Below are 22704 nucleotides of genomic sequence, written 5' to 3' on the forward strand. Positions count from 1 at the left end.
ATAATGTACAGTGGGAAAAAGTCTCTTCAATAAATGGTGTTGGGAAAACTGGACAGCTACATGCAAAAGAATAAAACTGGATTGCTGCTCTTATACCATACACAAAAATAAAGTCAAAATGGATTAAAGACCAAATAATAAAACCTAAAACTGTAAAACTTCTAGAGAAAGGCGAATACAGTCTTGAACAAAGGCGTCAGTAATTTTTTTTCTGGACCTGTCTCTCCAGGCAAAAGAAACAAAAGCAAAAATAAGCAAGTGGGACTACATCAAACTATAAATTTTCTGCACAGCAAAGGAAACCCTCAACAAAACAAAAAAAGGTAATCTATTGTGTGGGAGAATATATTTGTAAATGATAGATGCAATAAGGGGCTAATATCCAAAATGTATAAAGAACTGTACAACTCAACATGAAAAAACAGTCTTATTTAAAAATGGACAGAAGATCTGAATAGACATTTTCCCAAAGGAGACATACAAATGGCCAACAGGCACGTGGAAAGATGCTCTCCACATCACTAATCATCAGGGAAATGCAAATCAAAACCACGATGAGGTATCACCTCACACCAGGCAGAATGGCTGATATGTGAGACAAATAACACATGTTGGCGAGGATGTGGGGAAAGGGGAATGTCTGTGCCCTGCTGGTGGGAATGTAAAGTGGTCTAGCCATTATGGAAAGCAATATGGGGGTTTCTCAAAAAACTAAGAAATAGTACATGACCCACCAGTTCCACTTAAAACAGAATCACTAATTCGAAGATATGCATTCCTGTGTTCATCGCAGCATTATTTGTAATAGTCAAAATACAGAAGCAATCTAAATATCCATTGATGAATGGATAAAGTGGTGGTACACACATACAATAGTGGAATACTACTTAGCCATAAGAAATGAAATCCTGTAACAACTTGGATGGACGTTGATGGTATGCTGAGTGTAATAAGGCAGACAAACAAATACCATGTGATTATACATGGAAACTAAAGACAAGTAGATGCAAGACACAGATCAGACGGGTGGTTGCCATAGAGAAGGGCATGAGGGGGATGGGTGAAATAGGTGGAAGGGATAAAAATTAGAGTGTTTGATTAATCTTGAGTTGCATAATGGTTACATGAGTGCATATACTGTTAAAATTCATTGAACTGTACAGTAAGATTTTTGTATTTTATAGTATGTATCTCAATAATTAGCCTTTTAAAAAAATTAAAAACATTTCATATTAAAATTAAGTACTTAGAACATGCCTAGCACATACTCAAGTAATAAACAATGACTAATGGTAGTTATGACAGTGATGCCCGGTCAACTGGAAGTTGCTCCCATACACAGCTCTGGTTACCAGCAGTTACTTTAGCTTCTAATTTTCTTCCTGCAGGCTAACATACATGTTCTAAAGGACAGTTTTTTTAGCCAGTCCATGACACAGCTTGAGAAGTAGACCAGAGTTGTTAACCACACTTTCCTGGGTTAGCCCTGGCCATTTTGGAGGAGGTAGTCATTTCTCATGCAACGACAAATCCACAGGCTGTTTTTTGAAGCTTCAGTTGAGTAGAACTATTTGCAGCAGAGCTTGAAGTTTGCTGCATTAAAGGAATTCACTATTTAAAAGAAATCTACAGTAAGTATGTTAAGGAAGGGACCCTTCACCCAAAATCTACATGTGGTAAACTGGCTTTTGTCTTAAGGTTCAGCCAAAATAACAAAATTTTCAAACATCTCAAGAGTTGCCGAGTTTCTCAAGAGGGTGTATAAACCTGAATCCAAACAATATCCTTTAAGAATGATCACTGTTTTACTTCGAGATGACAAGCCATTAATTAGATACATGACTGACAGTCACAAAAGTGATTGTGTGCATTGCAGCAAAAAAGAAAACAGGTCAAGGTGTATTTGCTACTGGTTCTGCTCACTGGGACTACTAGTTTATATTACATGTTAGCAATTCCCAGTTCATCCATGACAGTGTGTTTAAATTAGTTTTAATTATGTCACTGTTTCACAGGAAGCCTGTAAGAATTGGATGAGAACAGTGACTCATTTGGCCTGCTAGTGGAGAGGCTTTGAGTCTTGAAATCATTGTCAGTACAACACTGCATAAAACAAGCAAAGAGAAGGTATTTTGACTGGAGCGTCTGGACATAATCAACCCACTTATACGTGATAAATACTAGTCATCTGTCATAACTGGTGTTCAGTAACATCAAAAGTTTGGGGAGGCAGCTACCATTACCTGTTACTTTCTTATGTATCTTTGGTCCTTTACTTGCCACTTTTGCAACATCTAGAAAATGTTAGCCACTCTTTAAATAAACGAGTGCCTGCTCTGTGCAAAGCCCCAGAGCAGACAGCAGTGAGTAAAACCAAACATGATTTTTCCTCTTCCTGTCTTTCTTGGCTTGAAGTTCTTAGATAGAAAATCAGGCAATCAAGTGGAGAAGGAGCTGGAGCCACGAACTGGGGCTGAGCACAGTTAGCAGGAGGCCTTTGCCTCGGCCGTCCTCACTGAGACACAGTGGGATCTTCCCTGCCAGCGGCAGCACGCTGAGAGCTACCCTGCACTTGAGGTAATAGCAGAAAAATAAATCCGCCTTCTCCTGCCACACCATCAAGCTTAAAACAACAGACACATTTCCATAGCTCAGTAGGAGATGTTAAATCAGTGTCTTTGTTCAACTTAAATGGAAGATTTAAGAATTTGGAAAATCAATAGTACCAAAATGATATAAAATGATTTTATTAAGTCTCATGTAATAGGAATATTTCAAAATTCACTCTAAGTGTGTCACCAGAACCAAATTTTGTAATTAAGAGTTAGCTGCTGAATGAGTGAGAGTCTGGGAAATAAATGCAGGCTGGTGACAATACTAACATCGCTATTACTTCACAAACAGTTAGCTACGTAATTGTACTCTTCCCTCTCATTCCCTCATTCGCTCTCCTGGACAATTATTTCATACCTTTTATCCTTGTATTTTCAGTACTTCCTTTCTGACCTTCAGCTGATCATCTTTATTTCTATTTCTCTAAACACATAGACACAGTAAGAACAGATCCACCACAGCCCCCCACCACACACCACACCTCACCTACTCGTGAGCCCTTATACCCCCTCTCCCATCTGGGACGGACTGTCCCTGTCAAGGTCACCCCTCCGCTTGTCCTCTGCTGCCTGCGCTCTGGCAGTTCTCCCCTGTGTCTCACCCAATTTTCTTTCTCTGCTGGGATTCCCATCTGCTTACAAACATGCGGTTACCTTCCCCAACCTAAGTTACCCTTTCTGGACCCCGTATCCTTTTTGTCTAAAGGAAAACTCAGAAGGATTGTGTGACTTGCCATCTCTTTTGAACCCACTTCTTTCTTGCACTCTTGTTGTGGCCACCAGGGGCCTCCATAACTTTAGGTCCAGTTGTCACGTGTGGTCCTCATTTTGCTTGGCCCCTGGGATCTGACCCAGCGGGTGCTCTGTCCTCTTTGAAGTGCATTCTTCTGGCCATCAGAATACTGTACTTTACCTTTTGTCTCTCTGGTTTTTCCCTTCTCATCCCTTTGTATTTTCTCCTCTTTTCTATTTTCTTTCATTTCCTTGGTGACCTCATGCAGTATTATGGCTTTTAATACTGTATGTTGTCAACTCTCAACTTCATATACCCCTAGTCCATCTTCCAGACTCTTATTCAACTGTCTCCTTAGCATTTCAACTTGGATGTCTAATTGATCTGTCACACTTCACAACCCCCTCACCCCATGCTTCCCTGGCTCCTGCAGCTGCCATATTTGTCTTACCTTCATCTCAGTTGCAGTGTCATTTGTCCTGGCCAAAACCTTATGTCACCCTGACCGTTCTCTTTCTCTCATACCTCACATCCAATTGCTCTGCAAATTCTGTTGACTTGAACTTCAAAATATATACTAGATGTACTCATGGGTGTATGACCTGTGCTGTCTCACAGGGTCCTGTGCTTTTCTGTTGCTGTCTTGAAATTCTTAACAATGAAAATAAATTAATAGTAATAAAGTAGCATAGAATTGATCATCCTAACCATTTTTAAGAGTACACTTCTGTTTTAAGTATATTTACATTGCTGGGCAACCAGCCACCATGACTTTTTCATCTTAAAACATTGAAACTATACACACTAAACAACGGCTCCCTCCTGTCCCCTTCCCCTCTGACCCTAATACACTGACTTTGACTAAAACTCGGCAATTTAAATGTAGCTTGAATGATTTCCTTAGTATCTTGTAAATAATCTCCAGTTCAGTTGATGTTCCAACAATGAGACTTCTACTATAACCAGACTGTGAAAATTACTGTACTAAGACATCTGTTTCTTCCATTCATGCAACAAATACTAAGTTCCTCACATGACAGACACTGTTCTAGATTCTGAGGAGATGGCAGTAAATAAAACTCCCTGCCCTTATGAAGCTGACATGCTAGTCGGGGGCAGGGGGAATGAAGATATTAAGACATCATAAAACATACTTAGTGTCAGATGGTGATAAGAATGATGGAGACATGGAGCAGAGAAGAGGGATACAATGTCGGCATGGAGGTGGGACTGTAATTAAGTGGTCAGGAAAGAATTTATTGAGATGTTCTTTGAGGAAAGATGTGAAGGAGATAAGAAATGGAGCTGTGAAGACATCTGAAAGATCTTCCTAGGCAGAGGGAGCTGTGAGGATGGGAAGTTCAAGGAGCATGAGGAGAGCTCACCATGGATGGAGAGGAGTGACTGAGGGAGAGACAGGATATGAAGTCAGCGGTGGTGGGGAGGGCAGGCCGCTCATGTGGAGTCCTGAGACCGAGTATGGAGAAGAACAGCAGGATCTGTTTAAAGAACCAGATCTAGTGTTGAGATTATATGAAAGCAGAGAGATACTGGTTGGGAGGCTACTGCAGTAATCCAAACAAAAAATTTGGTGACTTAGATCAGGTGGGAGGTGGGAACATCCAGGCGGACCTGGGTACAGAATTCATGGGCTCTGGTACAAAATGAAAGTGCAGGACCCCTTGTTCAAAAAATTGATCAGAATTCTTAAATGGCATAGTCACTGTGGAAAATAGTGTGGTGGTTCCTCCAAAAAATAAAAATAGAGTTGCTGTATGATCCAGTACTTCTTTGGGGTATATATCCAAAGTACATTGGGTATATATCCTTCAGAATTGAGGGCAGAGTCTCAAGCAGGTGTCTGTCCACCCATGTTCACAGCAGCACTATTCCTCAGAGCCAAGAGGTAGAAGCGACCCAAGTGTCCACTAGCAGACGAAAGCATAGACAAAATGTCTATACAAACAATGAAATATCATTCCACCTTAAAAAGGAAGGAAATTCTGACACAAATAGAGTTCCAGACAAACAGAACCAATAGGATATATATATGAATAGAAAGAGATTTATGATAAGAAATGGGCTCACATGATTCTGGAGACTGAGCAGTCCCAAGATCTGCAGGGCAAGTCAGCAGGAGAGCCGATGGTATAGTTCCAGCCCAAAGGCCCACAGACTCAAGACCCAGGCAGAGCTGAAATTTCAGTTAGAGCTTGGAGGCAGTGAGCAGGAGGAATGCTCTCACTTGCAGGAGGGTCAGCCATTCTGTTCTGTTCAGAATATTGCAGTAGCCTCCTAACTGGTATCTTCAACTGATTGGATGGGGTCTGTTCACATCAGGCAGGGCAACCTGTTTTATTCAGGCTACTAATTCAAATATTAGTCTCATCCAAAAACACCCTCACAGATAACACTGAGAATGGTTTTTGACCAAATGTCTGGTCCCCTGGTGGCCCTGTCAAATTGACAAAAAATAAACCATCACAGTCAGACTTTAAATTCAGAAAAGATTGAGTAATTTCAGTTTAAAGGATTTACTGTCAGCAGTCTGCTCAAAACAAGAGAGTCCACTGATTTAGATACTCAGGAACTGGTAAACCTTTAAGGGTTATAAGTACCAAATAGTAAGATTAAGAACAACAAAAAATGTCCTTGTATTAATTAAATCTAGTCATTATAATTTGACTTTGTTCCTGTAACTAACTGGGGGTATGTCTTTAGCTCCTCCAGTTTAAGGGTGTTTTTATCTTTCCTGAACATGAGGAAAGTTTTTCTTGTCTTATTTATGAAGAATGTTTGGAAGCAGGATGTTTGTTTATTTCACGTCAGTGGGCAGGGCAATAGAAAAATAGCCCTAGCTTCTTTGGCGTTCATTATCATAGCTCTGGTCCTTGGATTAGTGACCCCTAGAATGTGCCCTGTTCTGTGCAGTAAACAGAATTCAGAACTATGTGCACACCAGGTAGACAAGGTGTGGTGGTTTCTATCAAGCAACTGGTGTTACCAGAGCAGTTATTGCACACACGGAGTGCGGAGGCCAGGAAAGCCAAAGCCGGGGAGGGGCTTCTGCATGATTGAAAGACACAGAGGCTCGTGACTTCTGTAACAACACACTAACAAGTAAGAGACGTCCCTCAAGTCCGTGTCTGAAGCCAGAAGTCTTTGATTTCCATAGGTCCCAGCTTACGTAACATCTCTTGCTTAATTGCCCTTTAAACTGTTTTATGGCTTTATAGCAGCCTGTAAAATGTGGTTTCCAAATATGACAAGTGCTGAAAGGCTGAAGGGGAGAGTTATTCTGAAGTTGTAATCACTAAATCTATAGCTGCTCGCCTGAGAGTTTAGCCTTTCCAAGAAAGGGAGAGGAACTGCCAGCGAAGCCGAGTGGCCATGGGGCGATACTCCGGAAGAAGCTTCCGTCTTATCCTCATGTGCGTCGTGAGCATCCTCCTTTTTGTGATGGAACTAGTGATCGCCTACGTAGGCAACTCTCTCTCCCTGGCCTCCGATGCTTTTGCTGTCCTTTCCCACTTTGTTTCCATGGTCGTAGGTTTTTTCACCTTAAGGGTCAGCAATATAAAACAGCACAGGAAGAGCACTTTCGGTTTTCTCCGGGCAGATGTTGTGGGAGCATTTGGCAACTCCATTTTTGCTGTGGCACTGATGTTCAGCATCCTGATTGAAGCTGTCAAAAGATATATTAATCCCCAGAAGACAGAGAGGCCGCTGCTGGTTCTCAGTGCCGGAGTTATTGGGCTGTTCTTCAACGCTCTTAACTATGTCGTCTTGGACTGCTGCTACTGCACAGCACACGGGCCCCAGGGAGACACGGAAACAGGTAAAGAGCATCTCAGCTGTTGCAGTGAATTGGGCTGGATTCCTGGTAGGTGCTGTCTGAGGGGTCTCGGGGTGCTACTGAGCGATGCTGCACTCATTTGGGTGGCCTCTCGTCCCTGTGACGACTTCACAAGAGGTCTTTCTCAAAAGAGTCACCTCCGGTCTGAAGTTCTTTGCTGGATGACAGTAGGCTGCTCTCCTCTTGGGGGTTTTCTTTAATTTGTAGTCACAGGGGATGGAAAAGTGTTCAGACCTGTTGGGGAGTAGAGGGACTAACCAGGGCCACAGAGGGAGTGACCTGAAAGAAAGCGGGGCACTGACAGCAAGGCCCTTTAACTAGTGTCCAGATGTGACACGGCTCTGTTTGAACTTAAAAATAATATTTTAGTGTCCCCATAAAATATGTTAAAAAATCCTGGACCACATAACCAGCTCACATCAAGCAAAGGATCAAGCAATTGGCATGGCTGGTGAACTCTTAGGAATTAAATTCAAGGAATGTTACGTGACATGAAGAAAGGAAAAGGAGATAATCTAGTAAACTTAGTTCCTTTTTGGGTGGAAATTTTTGTATTTATTTATTGTATACATTTATCCCATTTGAGAAAAAGGGAAACTGTTAACACATGAGTCTTTAGGAGAGACTCAAGACTGGGTACCCAACTTACCGGGTCGTCTGTCAAAAGATGGAAATTAAACCTTGGAAGAAAACAATACATCTAAAACAGTAAGTCCAAAAGATAAATTGTTAGATGGAACCATGTCTCTCTATTGCCACATGAGGACTTTAAACGTATATGTATATATATTAAAAACTTCTTGCAGAAGAGAAGTGTCCAGTGTTTTTTTAAGGAGTCCTGTAGCACAAACACAGCTGTCACAGTACTTCTTCTCGCCTGTTTGCCGACCTGTAATGGGGAGGTAGGAAGGAGTAAATGCAATCCCAAGTGTTTCCCACTTAATAGGCACTTGGTAAATAGTAATTTATCTTAAATCGTCATCCAAGCCTTGGAATTATGTGATAGTCCAGTATCACTGCATTCTAACTGCTCATCTAAATTTGAAGAAATTTCAACATTTTCCTTATTGATGCTGATCAGTTTTCTCTCCCTTGGAGGGGCATTCTGTAACTAAGCCTGAGAAGCCTTAGTCTAAACTTGTGTTTTTAGTTTTATCCCTCCTGTCTTCACTACCATTGTAAATTATGTCAGCTGGGTCCAGTCCTTTATGCTCTGTTTGTCTAAATTTTCCAATTTGTAGAAAGTATGTTATGAGAGCACCTTTGATATGTGGTAAATATTAAAGGGAACAAACAAGTAATTAGAGTCTGTATCTTTATTTGAATCAATTTAGGACCTCATCTTTCTTAAAAGACAGTAATTAGTTAACCTGAGACCCTTATTCCTTGTTTATATAAGTCATCATGTAAGAGTTACTACTTGAGGTACCAGATCACAAAAATTCACATATTTGATATAAAGACAAATATATATTTTTTATTGCTAAATACAGATTTAAGGAAAGGAATCTGATTTCAAAAAAGTCATATTGACAATGGAAGCATCTTCAATACTAAACTAACAGTTGTATTTTTAATTCTAAATTTGTCTTTACTCTTGACTTATGCTATTTACCTGCATGTAACAAAAGCCATTTAGGCAAAGGGTTTGATTCTTTGACCACTGAAAATTCGTAGACAACCATAGTTCTACTTTTATAAACTGAATTATTAGCAGATAGGTCTTAGCTGAGCTTTTGTTTGGGGAGTGTGCTCTCTGGTGTTTATGTACATGCTAAGATAACAAGAGGCTTAAAACAACTTTCACTCTGACCATATGGGTTTCTATTGCTTTATTTAGTTCCAGAATATCTATTCTCCTTTGAAGTGTTTGATGTTCTATAGCATTCTACTTGAAATCACTAAGTATAGTGATAGATACTGTACACATACAGCTAATGCTTTAAGGTTCATATTCTATGTTAACTATATTATCTTGGTAGCTTTTGGTACTGCTGAATTCTAATGCAAGAGATTTTAGGCTGTTTTAAGTCCTCCAAATAATTGTAGGATAGTTACTTAGCTTCTCAGCATTTATGTCTTGAGTTATATATTTATTACTTTTACTAAAACATACATTTTCATATCCTTCCCACCACCTACATAAGTTTAAAGTAAGCTTTTGGCTTAGACGAATCTGAAAAATAGACATTAACTCAATTTCAATTGTGTTCCATTTCCAGAAGAAATGTGATTAATCTATACACGTTAACTTATACCAGGAGGTATAAAATAGGAGGGAAGAATGATTTTTGACTTAAGAGATTCAGCCTAAACTTAGGATAAAGAATTTCTATATTTCTAGAACTGTAGCTTGTAGCTCTCTGAAGTGCCTTTAAGCCAAAGAACTGTCGTTATTCCTGGTTTAGTCAGAATCAGGGAGCCTGTCGTGACTTCTATGGAATCTGTGACCAGAGAGACTTTTACTTAGCAAGGCTTCAATCTCCTGGTTCTGTGGATCTCTTACTTGTTCTGCTGTATCTATCTAGTGCAGGAATTGATACCATTACACTCAATGTTTGAGATGATAGGAAAGTAAAAATTAAGACCACTGACTTTAAATATTATCAAAGACTGTACATAGAGTTAAAGTCTACGTATCCCTGGGACTCACGTAAGATATGTTGGAGAATCAGACATAAGTAGCCAGAAATTAGAAAAAAAAAAAACCTGGACGAGAAGAATGTTTAGAAAATTTAGCTGAGACGAGGAAGACTGGAAGCTTCCAATCAGTGTCTACCCCGTGTGAGTTTACCCCTGACATGGAGAAGTGATGGTGGGGCAGGCATTTTTGGCTAAAGTGAAAGGCAAAATGAGAAAAGTAAAAATTGCAGGCATGAAAGAAAATCAAGCAAAACAGGTGAAAGTCCACAGTCTAGGTGGCTGTATCTGTGGGTGTTCGGGGGGGGAAGAGAGTTGTAACTGTGTTTAGGGCAAAGGAAAGGGGTGAAAACTACATGAAGATTCAGATCCTAGGAAATACGTGACATCAACTCTTTTATTTCTTCAGACTTAGGGACTTAATTTGCTCTATTTACATATTTTTCCTACTCCTTGTTTAGTTTCTTTGATTTTCCTTGACTTTCACAATACCTGCTATGTTTATACTTTATTTCTGATTATTTTTCAGGCCTGAGTTTTCTTTGAAATACAACCAATAGAATTCTGTATGTCCTTGACTTGTGCTTGGGGAGATCCTTTGTGCAGCCCCATCTAGGACAGACTGGGCTTGACAATATACATAATTTATAAAGTTAAATTTGTAAGTGAAATATCTTTTTATTATTATTTTTACAAAATGCCTTTCCTTTGAATTTGTTTAAATTATTTTTTCCTTGATCACACACACCACCTTTCTGGCATTGTGTCTGTCCAGCCAACTCGACATAGGCAGTAAAAGCACATCACACAGCAGTCCCTTGCGGAGGGTTTTAACACACTGCTGATTGGTTTCCCTCCCAACTTTTCTAATTAAGACTCGGTATTTTAGCCTGACGGGAGCTTGTCACGCAGACGGCCCTGAAGAGAGTGGAGGCAAACTGAGTTTCCTTTCCTTGTAGAGCAAATTTTATCCAAGGACAAGCAAAGTAGGCAGGTCTCAGAGTTTTAGGAGAGGCAGGGGGTACTTGCTGCCTCTCTCTCAGTAGCAAATACGATGGAGTAAATAAGGGATCAGAAGCCCATACAAGAGAAGGCAGCTGTTCAACTGGGAAGGGCAGCTTTTCCAGGCAGGGGTTCCTTGGGTTATTTCTAGTTCAGAGGCAGAATGGGAAAGAATGGGAGTTTGCCATAATTATTAAATTTTTAGAAGCATGATGCTTAATTCATAGAAGGCGTGTCTTTGCTGTTCATCCGTATCTGACACTCACCCTTGTTTTCCAAGCATTGCCATGGGTTTGACCAATGAACTTCCACATGAGGGTTCAGTCGTAGTAGATCCACTACCACTGGTATCACAAATCACAGGGTCTGGGCCGTAGGAGGTGCTTGATCTACTCCGTTACATCTCTCCCCATATGTTTGTGAGAGCTTGCTCAGCCCCTCACTTCTCTTGTTGCCCAGGGATGGCATTCTGGGTCAGTTACAGGAAGTGTACAAGAAAGGTTAATTGAAGATTGAAAAACAGGTGCTATTTCACATTTGTGAAATCCAATTCAATTGAAGAAAAAAAAAGAAGAGGATAAAGAGACCAGTGCTTTGTTCTCAGTCATTTTCTGCTCAGATTCAGAAGGCTGCTCTGACTGATAATCTGAGTTAAATTTTAATGAAAACCCAGTGTTTATTGACATCTGTGAGTTGCCAGGTAGTGTGAAAGTGTACAGAGAATAATTTCAGCACCATATCACATACATTTGGGAAATTGTGTATTATATGAAATCAGAATATATTACATACATTTGAAGAATTATAGGTATTGTGATAGTGAAAAATTGTTTGGCAATAATCACAAAATAGCATGTCAAAAAGTGCAAGTTAATATACCATACATTGAATCCTAATTCTGGTAGTTGAGTGGCCTCCAGAAAGTTACTTGACTTTTCTAAACTTTAGTTCCTTAATCTGTAATGTAGGTAATATCTATCTCATAAGGATGTTTTGAGGATAGAATTATACTGTGTGTGTAAATTGCTCAACACAGTGCTTCCTTGTGGTAGTTGGTAGTGATTGTCCAGGGGCTGATGGGACAAGGAATAAATGAAATATTAGCAAGATTCCCTCTGTGGGCAAGTTCCTTGCTTTATTCCACATTTACACACTGGCATCCCACCTTACCCCTGGTGAACACGCATAATTGTGTGCTGTTATTCACACATATGATCGATACAGATCCATCATCACTCTTGGAAAGCCACACAAAACATGTCTTATTGATGGTGGGCTAGTAGCATCTGGGGTGAATCAGAAGGAACACAGACCAATCCTGGAAAAGCCATGTTCTGGAACTTCCGCCCCATTCACTGGGTCTGATACCAGAGAAGATACTTTACCACTTTGAATAAAGCTTTTTTGATTAATACTTTCACAATGCGCTGTTTTTCAAAGGACTCTTGTAAATGTCACCTTCCTCATCTTTCAGTGCTCAAGATAGCACTTTGGAAAAGGGCATTATTCCTCTTTTCAACTGCAAAAAGTTGTATATTTTAAGCTGTGTAGTGGTATTAACATCTCACTATGTCACTCATTAAAATAATGCAAATGTAGCTCTTATTTTCAAATTATAAATGAAGAATCTGAAGCACCAAATGTTTTATAGTTAACCCAAAGCTGATGTGAAAACCAGGACTTTGCATTTCCCTACCTCTATTCTGCCATAAGATGATTTACTTTTGCAACATTTCCTTACAATTCTGTCTAGTGAGTAATGACATTCCCATTTTCCTTACTGAGGGGCTTAATTTTGCAGGAAGGTGGCAGTGAAAGTAAGCTTATTATTTTGGTCTTCTTTCGGCCACATGCACCCAAGTTATAAAGAATATATTTGTTAATCCTCTCCCCTTTCTTTCTCTTTTGATGGAGAGAGTAGTCGCTGTGGTTTTTTATAAAAATTGTGTATAACCACATCTGATGACATACCCTGGATTTTGCCATCGTTTTTTATGAGAGATAATAAAAGTTAGGGATTCCTTTTTCTTAGAAGAATGTCTTCCAAAGTCCATGTTGTGATATTTATTGTCTATATCTGAGCTGGTATCTGGACAGAATTTTGAGGGAAGTAATTTTTGGTGGAGTATATCCGTGCTCTGCTCTTCACCTGCCACAGGTGAAAATTGTATCAGCCCAATAGAAGGAAAAACAATGGTCCTTAGCTCAGGCCAGTGAGAACTAGAGATTGGTTCCTTACAGGAGAGCAGCAGAGAAGTCAGGTTGGTGAACTGCCTGGATGGGCCACCTGTTTTCTGCAGAATTCTTTATCTGAAGAAACTGCCTTGAGATTTTGCAGGCGAGAAAAGAGGGGAACCAGCAATTAGCTCTATAACTGGTGACCAGAGTCAATTGATGACATTGTTGGGATTTTATGAGGCCAATAAATAACTTCCACTTATGATTCTAGAACTGATTGAGAACTAAGGGATCAAAGATGGTCAGATAGCGACAGAAATGTTAGCTCAGATTTTGATAAAAGCTGGATTGGAAAATGTACTTTGGATGCTAAATAGGCTTTCTAATGCTTATCTCAGCAGCAGACATACCCCCCTCATACAGGCAGAGCTCAGCATCTGGGGGTGCAGAGCTGGACCCAGGAATAGAGAGCGTGTACATCCTCGGAGGGCAGGCAGTTCCAAGGGGGAGGCCCACGAGGGGCTGAGCCAGGCTCCTTGCATCCCTTCAAGGAAACCCAGCAATGAGAGAAGACGTAGACCTCGGCACCCCAGGCTTATGTAGAGGCTGGAGAAGGATGAAGGGGGTCAGATGGTGGGTACGCTGGTGGTGTCCTCATGGAAACACGACACAGAGGATGGAGACGCCCACCCAACACTCTCCAGCTTTGTGCTGTCTCCACTCACGGCTCTCCTTGAAGGACTAGATGAACAGGTATCAGGACCGTATTACTGCACTTTCGTAAGACTTCCACTCCCAATACCGACCACTGTTTCCTTTGGGTGTTCTCCTTGGGACCACTGCTGCCAATTTTGAAACCCCCTAGTGACTAAGATGGATTAGAACAGTAAGTATATTAGCTAAATTAACTCTGAGGCCTCATAAATGTTCAGTATTGCTTACTAGAAATTACATTAGGCATAAAATGATAGAATCAAGATATCCTAATAATTCAGTATCAGTACTTCAAAAATGCTCCAAATTTGAACAACAGGACTCCTTAATATCAAATTATAAGAGAAAAATTAAAATTCAAAAATAAATGTGTTTGACTTAATGAGTTATCATCCAGAAAATTTAAAGCCCCTAATTATTACTTTTAAGTAATAAGGCAAATCAAACAAAGGCAAATCAAAACAAAACCGTAAAACCCCTAGTCTTCCTCACTTTGAGCTCAGCTTCAGTTTGAGTATCGTCTCACGGCTGGTAGAGTCATAGTTCCTTCGGTGGTTTGGGCCAGATTGTTTCCCCAGGAATGGATGTTATTCCTTCAGAACATCCAAGCTGTATGAGTTCGGCACCGAGACTTCTGCATGCTCCACCTTTTAAAGGTCTCCTCTTTGTCTTTGGCGTTCTTCAGTTTTGCTCCCGTATTTCTGTATGTGAATTTTTTTTTTATCCCACTTGAGAATTGTGATCCCCAAATCTAAGCATTTTTATCTTCTATGAATTCCAGATTTTCAGGTGCTGTGTCTTCTAGTTTTGCCTCTCCCCTATTCCTTCTGTTTTCTCCTCTGCAGCACTAATTAGATAATATGAGATCTTCTCACTTTGTCCTCCGTATTTTGTAAGCTCTTTTTCATATTTTCTATTTTGTGTTGTTCTGTGTTGCATTCTAGGTAATTTAAGTAGTTCTTTAGATTACCTTTACTTACTCAGAAGCTGACACTGGTACAATGTGTGTATATAGTTCTGTGCCATTTGGCACGTGTGGATTTGTGTAAACCACCAAAATCAAGATACAGGACCACCAAGATCTCCCTTGTACTACCCTTTGAAGTCATACTCACCTTTCCTACCCTCACTCCCCATCTCTGTGCTGCTAGTATGTTTTCTATTTTTATAGTCTTCTAATTTTAAAAACGTTACACAAATGGAATCAAACACTTGACCTTGGAACTTGTTTTTTCCTTTTAGCATAAATGCCTGCAAATTCCATCCAAGTTGTTGTGTGTATCAGTAGTTTTTATTTTTTTAAATTTTTTATTGCTAAGTCGTATTCTATGGTAGGGATCCAGTTGGCTGTGTTTTTAATCCACTCTGCCAATTTTATTCCTTTTAATCGGCATTTTTAAACCACTGACATTCAGTGCAATTATTGGGGGTTAGGGATTAAGTTGGCCATCTTGTTTTTTATTTTCAATTTGTTCCTTTTAAGTTTCTTAGTTTTATTTTTCCTGCCTTTGAACATTTTTTAGAATTCCATTTTGATTTTCCACTTTTTTTTGAGTTTTTGAGTGTATCTTGGCATAGCTTTGATAGTGGTTGCTCTAGACATTACATTATACCTACATAATGTATCATAAGCTACTGGTGTCAATATTTTACTGGTTCAAGTAAAGTGTAGAAACCTACCTCCCTTTATATACCTTGATCTCCCATAACTGTTATAGTCACACTGGTTCCTGAGACCTGTTCATCTTTTTTTAGGAGTAAGTAAAGTTTTAATTCATATTTTGAAAACATTTATTTCCTTTGCTTTTTAGTTTTTGAGTGGTTTTGAGCCTCTTGTTTGTGAAAGTTTTGTTTATCTCGATTATACTTACATGTTGTGTAACCAGTATTCGCATTCAGCCTCTCATCTAAGCTGTTTAAGACTTGCAGTATCTTTGTTAGCCATGGCATTCATGCCAGTGTTATCAAACTTTGATCCCATATTTTCATCCAGCAGGTGGCCAAACTCTTCAGCAGATATAAAACAGACTGGAGTCACTGAGCTTTCTCTTTTCTTGTCTCAGTCTATTACCCATTTATTATAAAGGATACAACTCAGGAACAGCCAAAAAGGAAGAAGGGCAAGGGATGGGGGATGGGGTGTGGAGCTTCCATGCCCTCTCTGGGTGCACCATTTTCCCAGCACTTCAGTGTGTTCACCAACCCAGAAACTCCTGTTCATTTTCCTCCTATTTTCTCTCTGCTGTTCAGATAACATAGTTTCTATTATTCTGTCTTCAAGTTCATTGATTCTTCCTTTGTCTTTTCTATTCTGCTGTCAAGCCCATCTGAGTTTTTTATTTTGGTAATCATATTTTTTAGCTTTAAAATTTCCACTTGGTTCGTCTAGCTTCTGATTTTTCAGTTGTTTCAAGTGTATTTGTAATTGCTAGTTGAAGTATTTTTACAGTGGTTACTTCAAGATCCTGTCAGACAGTTCTGAGATTTGTGTTATCTCAACATTGGTGTCATTTCTTACTCAAGTTGAGATTTTCTTGACTTTTGGTATGATGAAAAGCTTACAACTCAATCATAGACATTTGAGGTATTAGGAGACTGTGGATCTAATTTTTCTTTTTGAGCAGGCCTTCTCTGACACTGTGCTGGTAGGCAGGATGGGGTGCTGCAAGTTTCCCAGCTCGCCTCTGTTGACACCCTGACAGAGAGGGGTGCCTTATTACTGCCGGGCAGTGGGGGGGATGCAGACTCCCTGGTGGGCATTCACTGGTAACAGCCTAGCTAGGAAGAGCAAGGGTACCTTCTACTGAGTTCTTAATTTCAACTAATGTATTTCTCATTTATAGTTCTTTGATCTTTATTCATACTTTGCATTCCTTCTTTTATTCCTTTATAGTGAACACACTTAGTTTATATTCTGTATCTGATATTTCAACATCTGCAACTTTTGCATGTCTGATTTTGTTTTTTATTATTTTTGCTGCTTTCCTCATAGTGGCTTGCTTTCTCATGTTTTATGTGTTTCATGATTTTTGATTGTGAACTCATGTTCAGTGGAGCTTTCTCTGAGGGAATTGTTTAGGGGATAGACTATAAGTACATTTTTTCCATAGAAGATTTGCATTTGTTTCTGGCAGGTGCCTGAGGGCATTACCAATTTATCAGTACTTAGAAAAGAAAAATTATTTGCCTAAGTGTTATTATTATTATGACTTAGGTGCTATGAAGTTAGGCTGCATGCCCACATGGAAGCCACAGTATATAGTTTCAACTTCCTGTGGGACTTATTTTTCTCTCTACTCACAACAACCTGCTGAAACACACATGTTTCCTTGCTGTCTCCTTTGAGGAAATGAGTTTTGGTTTGTTTTATTTGGTTCAGTCTTTCACCAAGGGATTTAAATTTATGCAGGGATTTCTGATCCAGCTCTCCACCTTGCACAGACCTAAGTTACATACATGATCATGTTGCTATTAAAATCCAAGGCTAGAGCATTTGTAACTTTATTGGGAAAATTTCCATAGGTTGGATTCTGGCTTCTATTCACCCTTCTGGATTTTGGCTTTCCTTTCATTTTTGGCCACTGAGGCTCTTCTTAGTTTCCTGCCATACTTTCTGAAGAATTCAAACTTCAAACTCTGAAGAATTCAAAAAGTTGGAGGGTACCACATATTATCATCCCAGAGTAGAGCACTTAATGTAGGTAAATTTGAATTCCTAGAACTCAGCACTTATGACAAACCAGGGCCTCATTACCACTTACTAGGACCATAGGAGAGATTTAAGAATGTCAGGGGAAAGAACGATAGAAGAGGGAAGAATCTTGTTGGTCTCTGCCTTTTGAGGATGCTGGTTAGCATGTGCCAGGCGTGGCCAGGGTCCCACCCTGCATACTTAGCAAGCAACCTTCTCAGTTCCATTCCTGTCTTGAGCTCCTGTTTCTGGTCCTGTCTGCACTCAGTCTTTCCCCTCTTGTGCCTCAGGGATTGTCGTCACTGCCTCTAGCTTCTAGAACTGCTTCCTCAAGGTTCCTCACTCCCATTTGTCCAGCCTGAGGGTCAGTCTTAGCAGATTTATGGGCTAAAGCTCTTCTGAATGTTTGAAGCTTTGTCCATTGCCCCTGTTCCTGCTTTATATTCCTCCAGATACCGTCCTTCCCTGTCACTTGAATTTTTCAGGCCTTGTGGAGCATAGCATCCTGCTAAATCTTCCATTCTGAAGTTTGGGAGGTGCTTCTGTGTTTTGCTCCCTTTTGTGTTTTTCTCTCAGGAAAGCTCAGTTGAGTTGTTAGTGGTTGAATCAAGTTGTTAAAGTTGCTCCCTTTCCTTCTCTACCACATGTAAGGCTGGCATTTTTCTTGGACTTTCTCTTCCTTTTACTTTGTCATTGTTTTCTGGGTCAGACATTTGTTTTTCCAACATAGATTTTTTTCTCATCACAGCGAGAGAAATGAAGTCAGTGTTTCATGCATCTGCCAAAAGCAACTGTTGTCTAAACAAATCCTGTCAACTCTTACCTCTCGGAGCTGGAACATCTCACTTGGAAAGCATTTTCCACTTAAACCAAAAATCTGACCCAGGCCGGGACTCAAACTACCAGATTCTTGCCTTGATCCCCTACAGTGTGTCTGATTCTCTCTGGGCCTGTCCTGGAGTCCCAGCTCTGCTTCTTGACTTGTTCCCAGATGACACAGGCAAACCCTTACAGCCACAAGAACTGGCTTTGAAGCTCATCTAATAATACCTTAAGTATTCCATGCTCATCTTCCTAGGCTTTTCCTCTCAAATCATCCCCAATTTTATGGAAGCTTTGAATAGCTGTGCCAATCTTTACGCGGTGGTTCGCTGTTCCAGTTACTGTGTAACACAAACTTAGTGGCATTTTTATTTTATGATGCTTGGGATTCTATGGACTGGAATCTGGAAAGGATGCAGTGGAATAGCCTGTCTGCCGCATGACGTCTGGGGCCTCAGCTGGGAAGACTCAGAGGCTGCGGGTGGTGACTTGACAGGAGGAGGCTGCAACGTCATGTCTGGCTCCTGGGCTGGAGGGCCTCCACGCCTAGGACTACTGCCTGCATCGCCTGTACATGACCTCTCGATGTGACCTACCTTCCTCACACTACAGTGGCCTTGGAAGGTTGTACGTGGTGGCTCGGTCTCAATCTTGATTGTTGCATCATACAAGGTAGATGGTTCAATGCCCTTTCTGGTCTAACCTCAGATTCTATGAATTACAAACAAGTGACATGATGGAAGGAAGGTCAAGCCCATGGACTCACTTCTGGATAGAAGGAGCATCAGGGGCACCCTGTGGAAAAGCATGGAGAATAGGAGACGGGCTGGTGGCCTTCTTTGGGAAAACCATCTACGCAGTCTGCCCTTGGGCTGCACCTCGCTTTACTTCCACATACAAAGTACACCACTCCCCAGGACCCCTTCTGTCTCACCCCGCTGGGGCATCAGCCTCAGGCCAGGATCCTGTCTTCTTACTCTGGGCCAGGGTGAATGAGACTCCTCAGGTTCAGCTCCTTGAGTGTCTTCCTCTGTCTCTGGCCATCCATAAACTAATGACACAAAGGACCTACTCTCCACACACTCAACATACAGTGATGGGATAGACGTAGGATAAATGCTATATTCCCCAGTTGCTTCATTTCAGACAGTATTCACAGTTTTCAGAGAATGACTTTCAGTAGCTCCCTGGACCTCAGTCTCTGGTGGTTGTGGCGGGCATTCCAGATCCCACTCAGCTATCTGAAATCTTGCCTTTCTGTCTCTGAAAGAGTTCATTGGTTCTCAGTCTCCAGTCTGATCCCTTTTAGGAATATTTAGATATGTGTGCATTTCCTTTTGTTTTTTGCTTGTGGCTAGTCTCCGGAAAACTCTTCCTCTGGCACAATCCGCCTGTTGCTTCTGAGAGCAAACTACTCTCCCTCTCATTTACTTTGCACAGTAAGACTGAAGCATATAGTCAGAACAGACTTAAAAACCCACACTCATGAAGGCTACTAAAACCATCCCACATCTATAACAACAGCCATTCTTCTGCAGGCATTACGCTGTTATGACTTGCCAGGCACGAGTCTGTCTGGCACAGTTACTGGAGCCTTAAAACCTACCCGTGCCTGCCCTGGGCCCACCAGCAGCCTCAGTCTCCATGTGCTACTTGGGCCTGTGGATTCTCACCTTTATCCTTCTTAAGGCTTCTGCCAACTCATCAGTATGTTAGGGCTTAGGGACCGATAAATAATACCTCTTTCTTACTCTCCTAGGTTGGGAAGCAATTGATAGATAAGATATAAGTAACAGTTGAACATAATATCAACTTTATTATAGATACTACATACTGAAGGATATGCCTTATATGTGTGGCAGCAGAGAACTTTGTATAGTTCATCCCAGCATTAAACTCACCCACCCAGTCCCAGACCTCCTTCCAAAGGTCAGAGCCTGCCCCACTTAGTTTCCCTTCAGTATACACACACCAGAATTGCAGGTCTCTGTGGGTAGACAAATCTGAAAAAGGAGGGCTAGAAAAGGTTAGCTGAGCATGTTTACTAATCAGAGCAGTTATCCTGGCTCTGGGAAAAGATGGAAAGATGACAATGAGGTCAGGAGTGTTACTCCTGTGGAGGTGCCCTTGTGGAAACGTGATGTTTGGGGAATTGAGAATCTCCTTACCACACACAAGAAACTGAGCTGGGATGCTCCAGTATGAATCATGTAGATCACCTACAGGTGACCTATTTATCTTGACAGGAAGAAGCATATTTTGTTCTGAGACAGTATATCCAAACTGAAGTCACCAGATACCTAAGCCTTGGGTCCCTCCACCACCCCTTCCTGCACAACAGGAGACTTGGATCTAAGCACCCCAATCAAAGATGCTGAATAAATAGGAAAGATCCAACATGGGAACTGCTCAGGATGCTCCAGAGAAAAAGGTAAAAAAGGAACCAGCAAACAAGCCGACGAAAAATACAAAGAAGAATAACAAACTGTCCCAGGTCAGAGAAGTTTCCAGACAAAACAATGAACATGAACTGTCAGAACTCATGAAAAAAGTGGAAGATAACAAAACATTACAGAGATGAAAACCCACACTGGAAGCATTCTATTGAGGCATGGAATACGCACTATGGAAAACATTTCATGGTGTGGAAGACAGGCTTGAGAAACTGACCATGGAATTCAAAGCAATTAGAAGGAAGATAGTAGATATGGACAACAAGTAGAAGAAATATACCTTATACATAATGAGGTGTTTCCTGAGGTAGAAAGCAGGCAAATGTACCAGAAAAAAAAGTATTCAAAGATAGAACAATTTATTCTGAAATAAAGAATGGTGAACATCTACAAATCAAAAGGGAAAATTGAGATGGAGCAATCAATGCCTACATTCTGGAGAAGTTTCTGAACACCAAGGATAAAGGAAGAATCCCATAGGTATGCAGGCAGAAAAATCCTGTCATCTACAAGGGAGCAGATAGGCTGGATTCAGATTTCTCTACGGCAACAAGCAATGACAAGATAAAATGAATTGATGTCCACACACTCCCGAGAGAGAAAATAAAACACAAACCTAAGAATTTTATACCAGTGTAAGTTGTGTTCAATTCTAAACAATAAAACAAAGATATTATAAAAGTACACATATAAAACCTAAGAAGGCTTCTTGAAAAAAAACATTAAATGAAAACCAGCCAATAAAAATATGAATCAAGATGAGTTCAGAAAGCCATGGAATGAAAAGACTGTTGTGAACATTTAACCAATTTAAATACAGACTATGGCTAAACCTTTCACACAATTCTAGTTACAGCATAGAATGTAAGTATTTTAGATACTACTGGGAAGACCATCAGAAAAATATCATTGAATTATCATTGAATAAAGTTAAATCATGCCCCTCCCAACAGCTCTGAAGATCTTAAGGGCTAGTTATGTTAGAAGCCTGGGGAAGTGGAACTCTCATGCTTTATTTATAAGACGGAAAAACAATCGTCTTTATTTGCAGATGATATGATCACATACCTAGAAAATAACAGGAAATGTGCATCTCGATTGTGAAATAGCATAAACAGGTTAAAATAATAAGGCAATCATATGAGCACCTCCCAGAATAATGACATAATAATGATATTGTGGGATGAACATGAGAGGGTCAACATTTGAGGTGTTTTATACGTATGACAGAAGCTGTTGCAGTTGTCCAAGTGACACACTTGGTGGCAGAGTCAATATTCAAAGTCAAGTCTCTGAAGTTCACTGTATCACTTCACGCTTCTTAGCTGGAAAAACTTGACCATGTGTTAAGCTCGGTTTTCTTCAGTAAAATGAGGACACAGTCAGTCTGACCTTAGTGTTCTGAGAACTGCAGCATCAGAGATCTGTGAGCAGATCTGAGGGGTACCCGGGCAGTGCCAGCCACGGTCATGCCATGCATGTCCTGCCTCCACTGGGTCATGCTGCTCCTCTGAAAACGGGAAGCGTCAGCTGCAGATCAGGACTTTGTTTATAATGTTTTACATAATTCCCTCTGCAGGAGAGCATTTCGTTTGTTCTGAGTTCTTGGTTTCCCTCAGTTTTATAAAGTACAGCCATCTGTACGATTCTAACTATATGACATTCTGGAAAAGGCAAAATTCTGGAGACAGTGCAGACACCAGTGGTTGCCGGGAGTTAGCAGGGCGGGAGGGATGACTCGATGAAGCACAGAGGGTTGTCTGGGTGGTCAAACTAGTCTCTGTGATACTGGGTGGTAGAAGTGTGTCATTATACGTTTGTCCAGATCCACTGAATGTGCAAGATCAAGAGTGTACCCCAGTGTGAACTATGGACTCTGGGTGATAATGACGTTTCAGTGTGGTTTCCTCAGCTGGAACAAATGTGCCACTCTGGCGCTCGATGTTGATAAGTGGGTGGGAATTGTGTACTTACCGCTCATTTTTGCTGTGCACCTAAAGCTG

The 22704-nt window shown here is 40.6% G+C and overlaps 1 protein-coding gene across 1 annotated transcript in view; it reads left to right on the plus strand.

The window, feature by feature from the left end:
* The first annotated feature begins 2925 nt into the window (after window positions 1–2925).
* SLC30A10 (solute carrier family 30 member 10) overlaps window positions 2926–22704 on the plus strand; it is a 41962-nt gene continuing 22183 nt past the window's right edge. Inside the window, exon 1 of the mRNA XM_036932097.2 lies at window positions 2926–7183. Within this exon, the coding sequence (XP_036787992.2) occupies window positions 6736–7183 (448 nt within the window). The 5' untranslated portion in view covers window positions 2926–6735. The remainder of the gene's footprint in view (window positions 7184–22704) is intronic.

Source organism: Manis pentadactyla, chromosome 19 (assembly GCF_030020395.1).
Source record: "Manis pentadactyla isolate mManPen7 chromosome 19, mManPen7.hap1, whole genome shotgun sequence".
NCBI lineage: Eukaryota > Metazoa > Chordata > Mammalia > Pholidota > Manidae > Manis > Manis pentadactyla.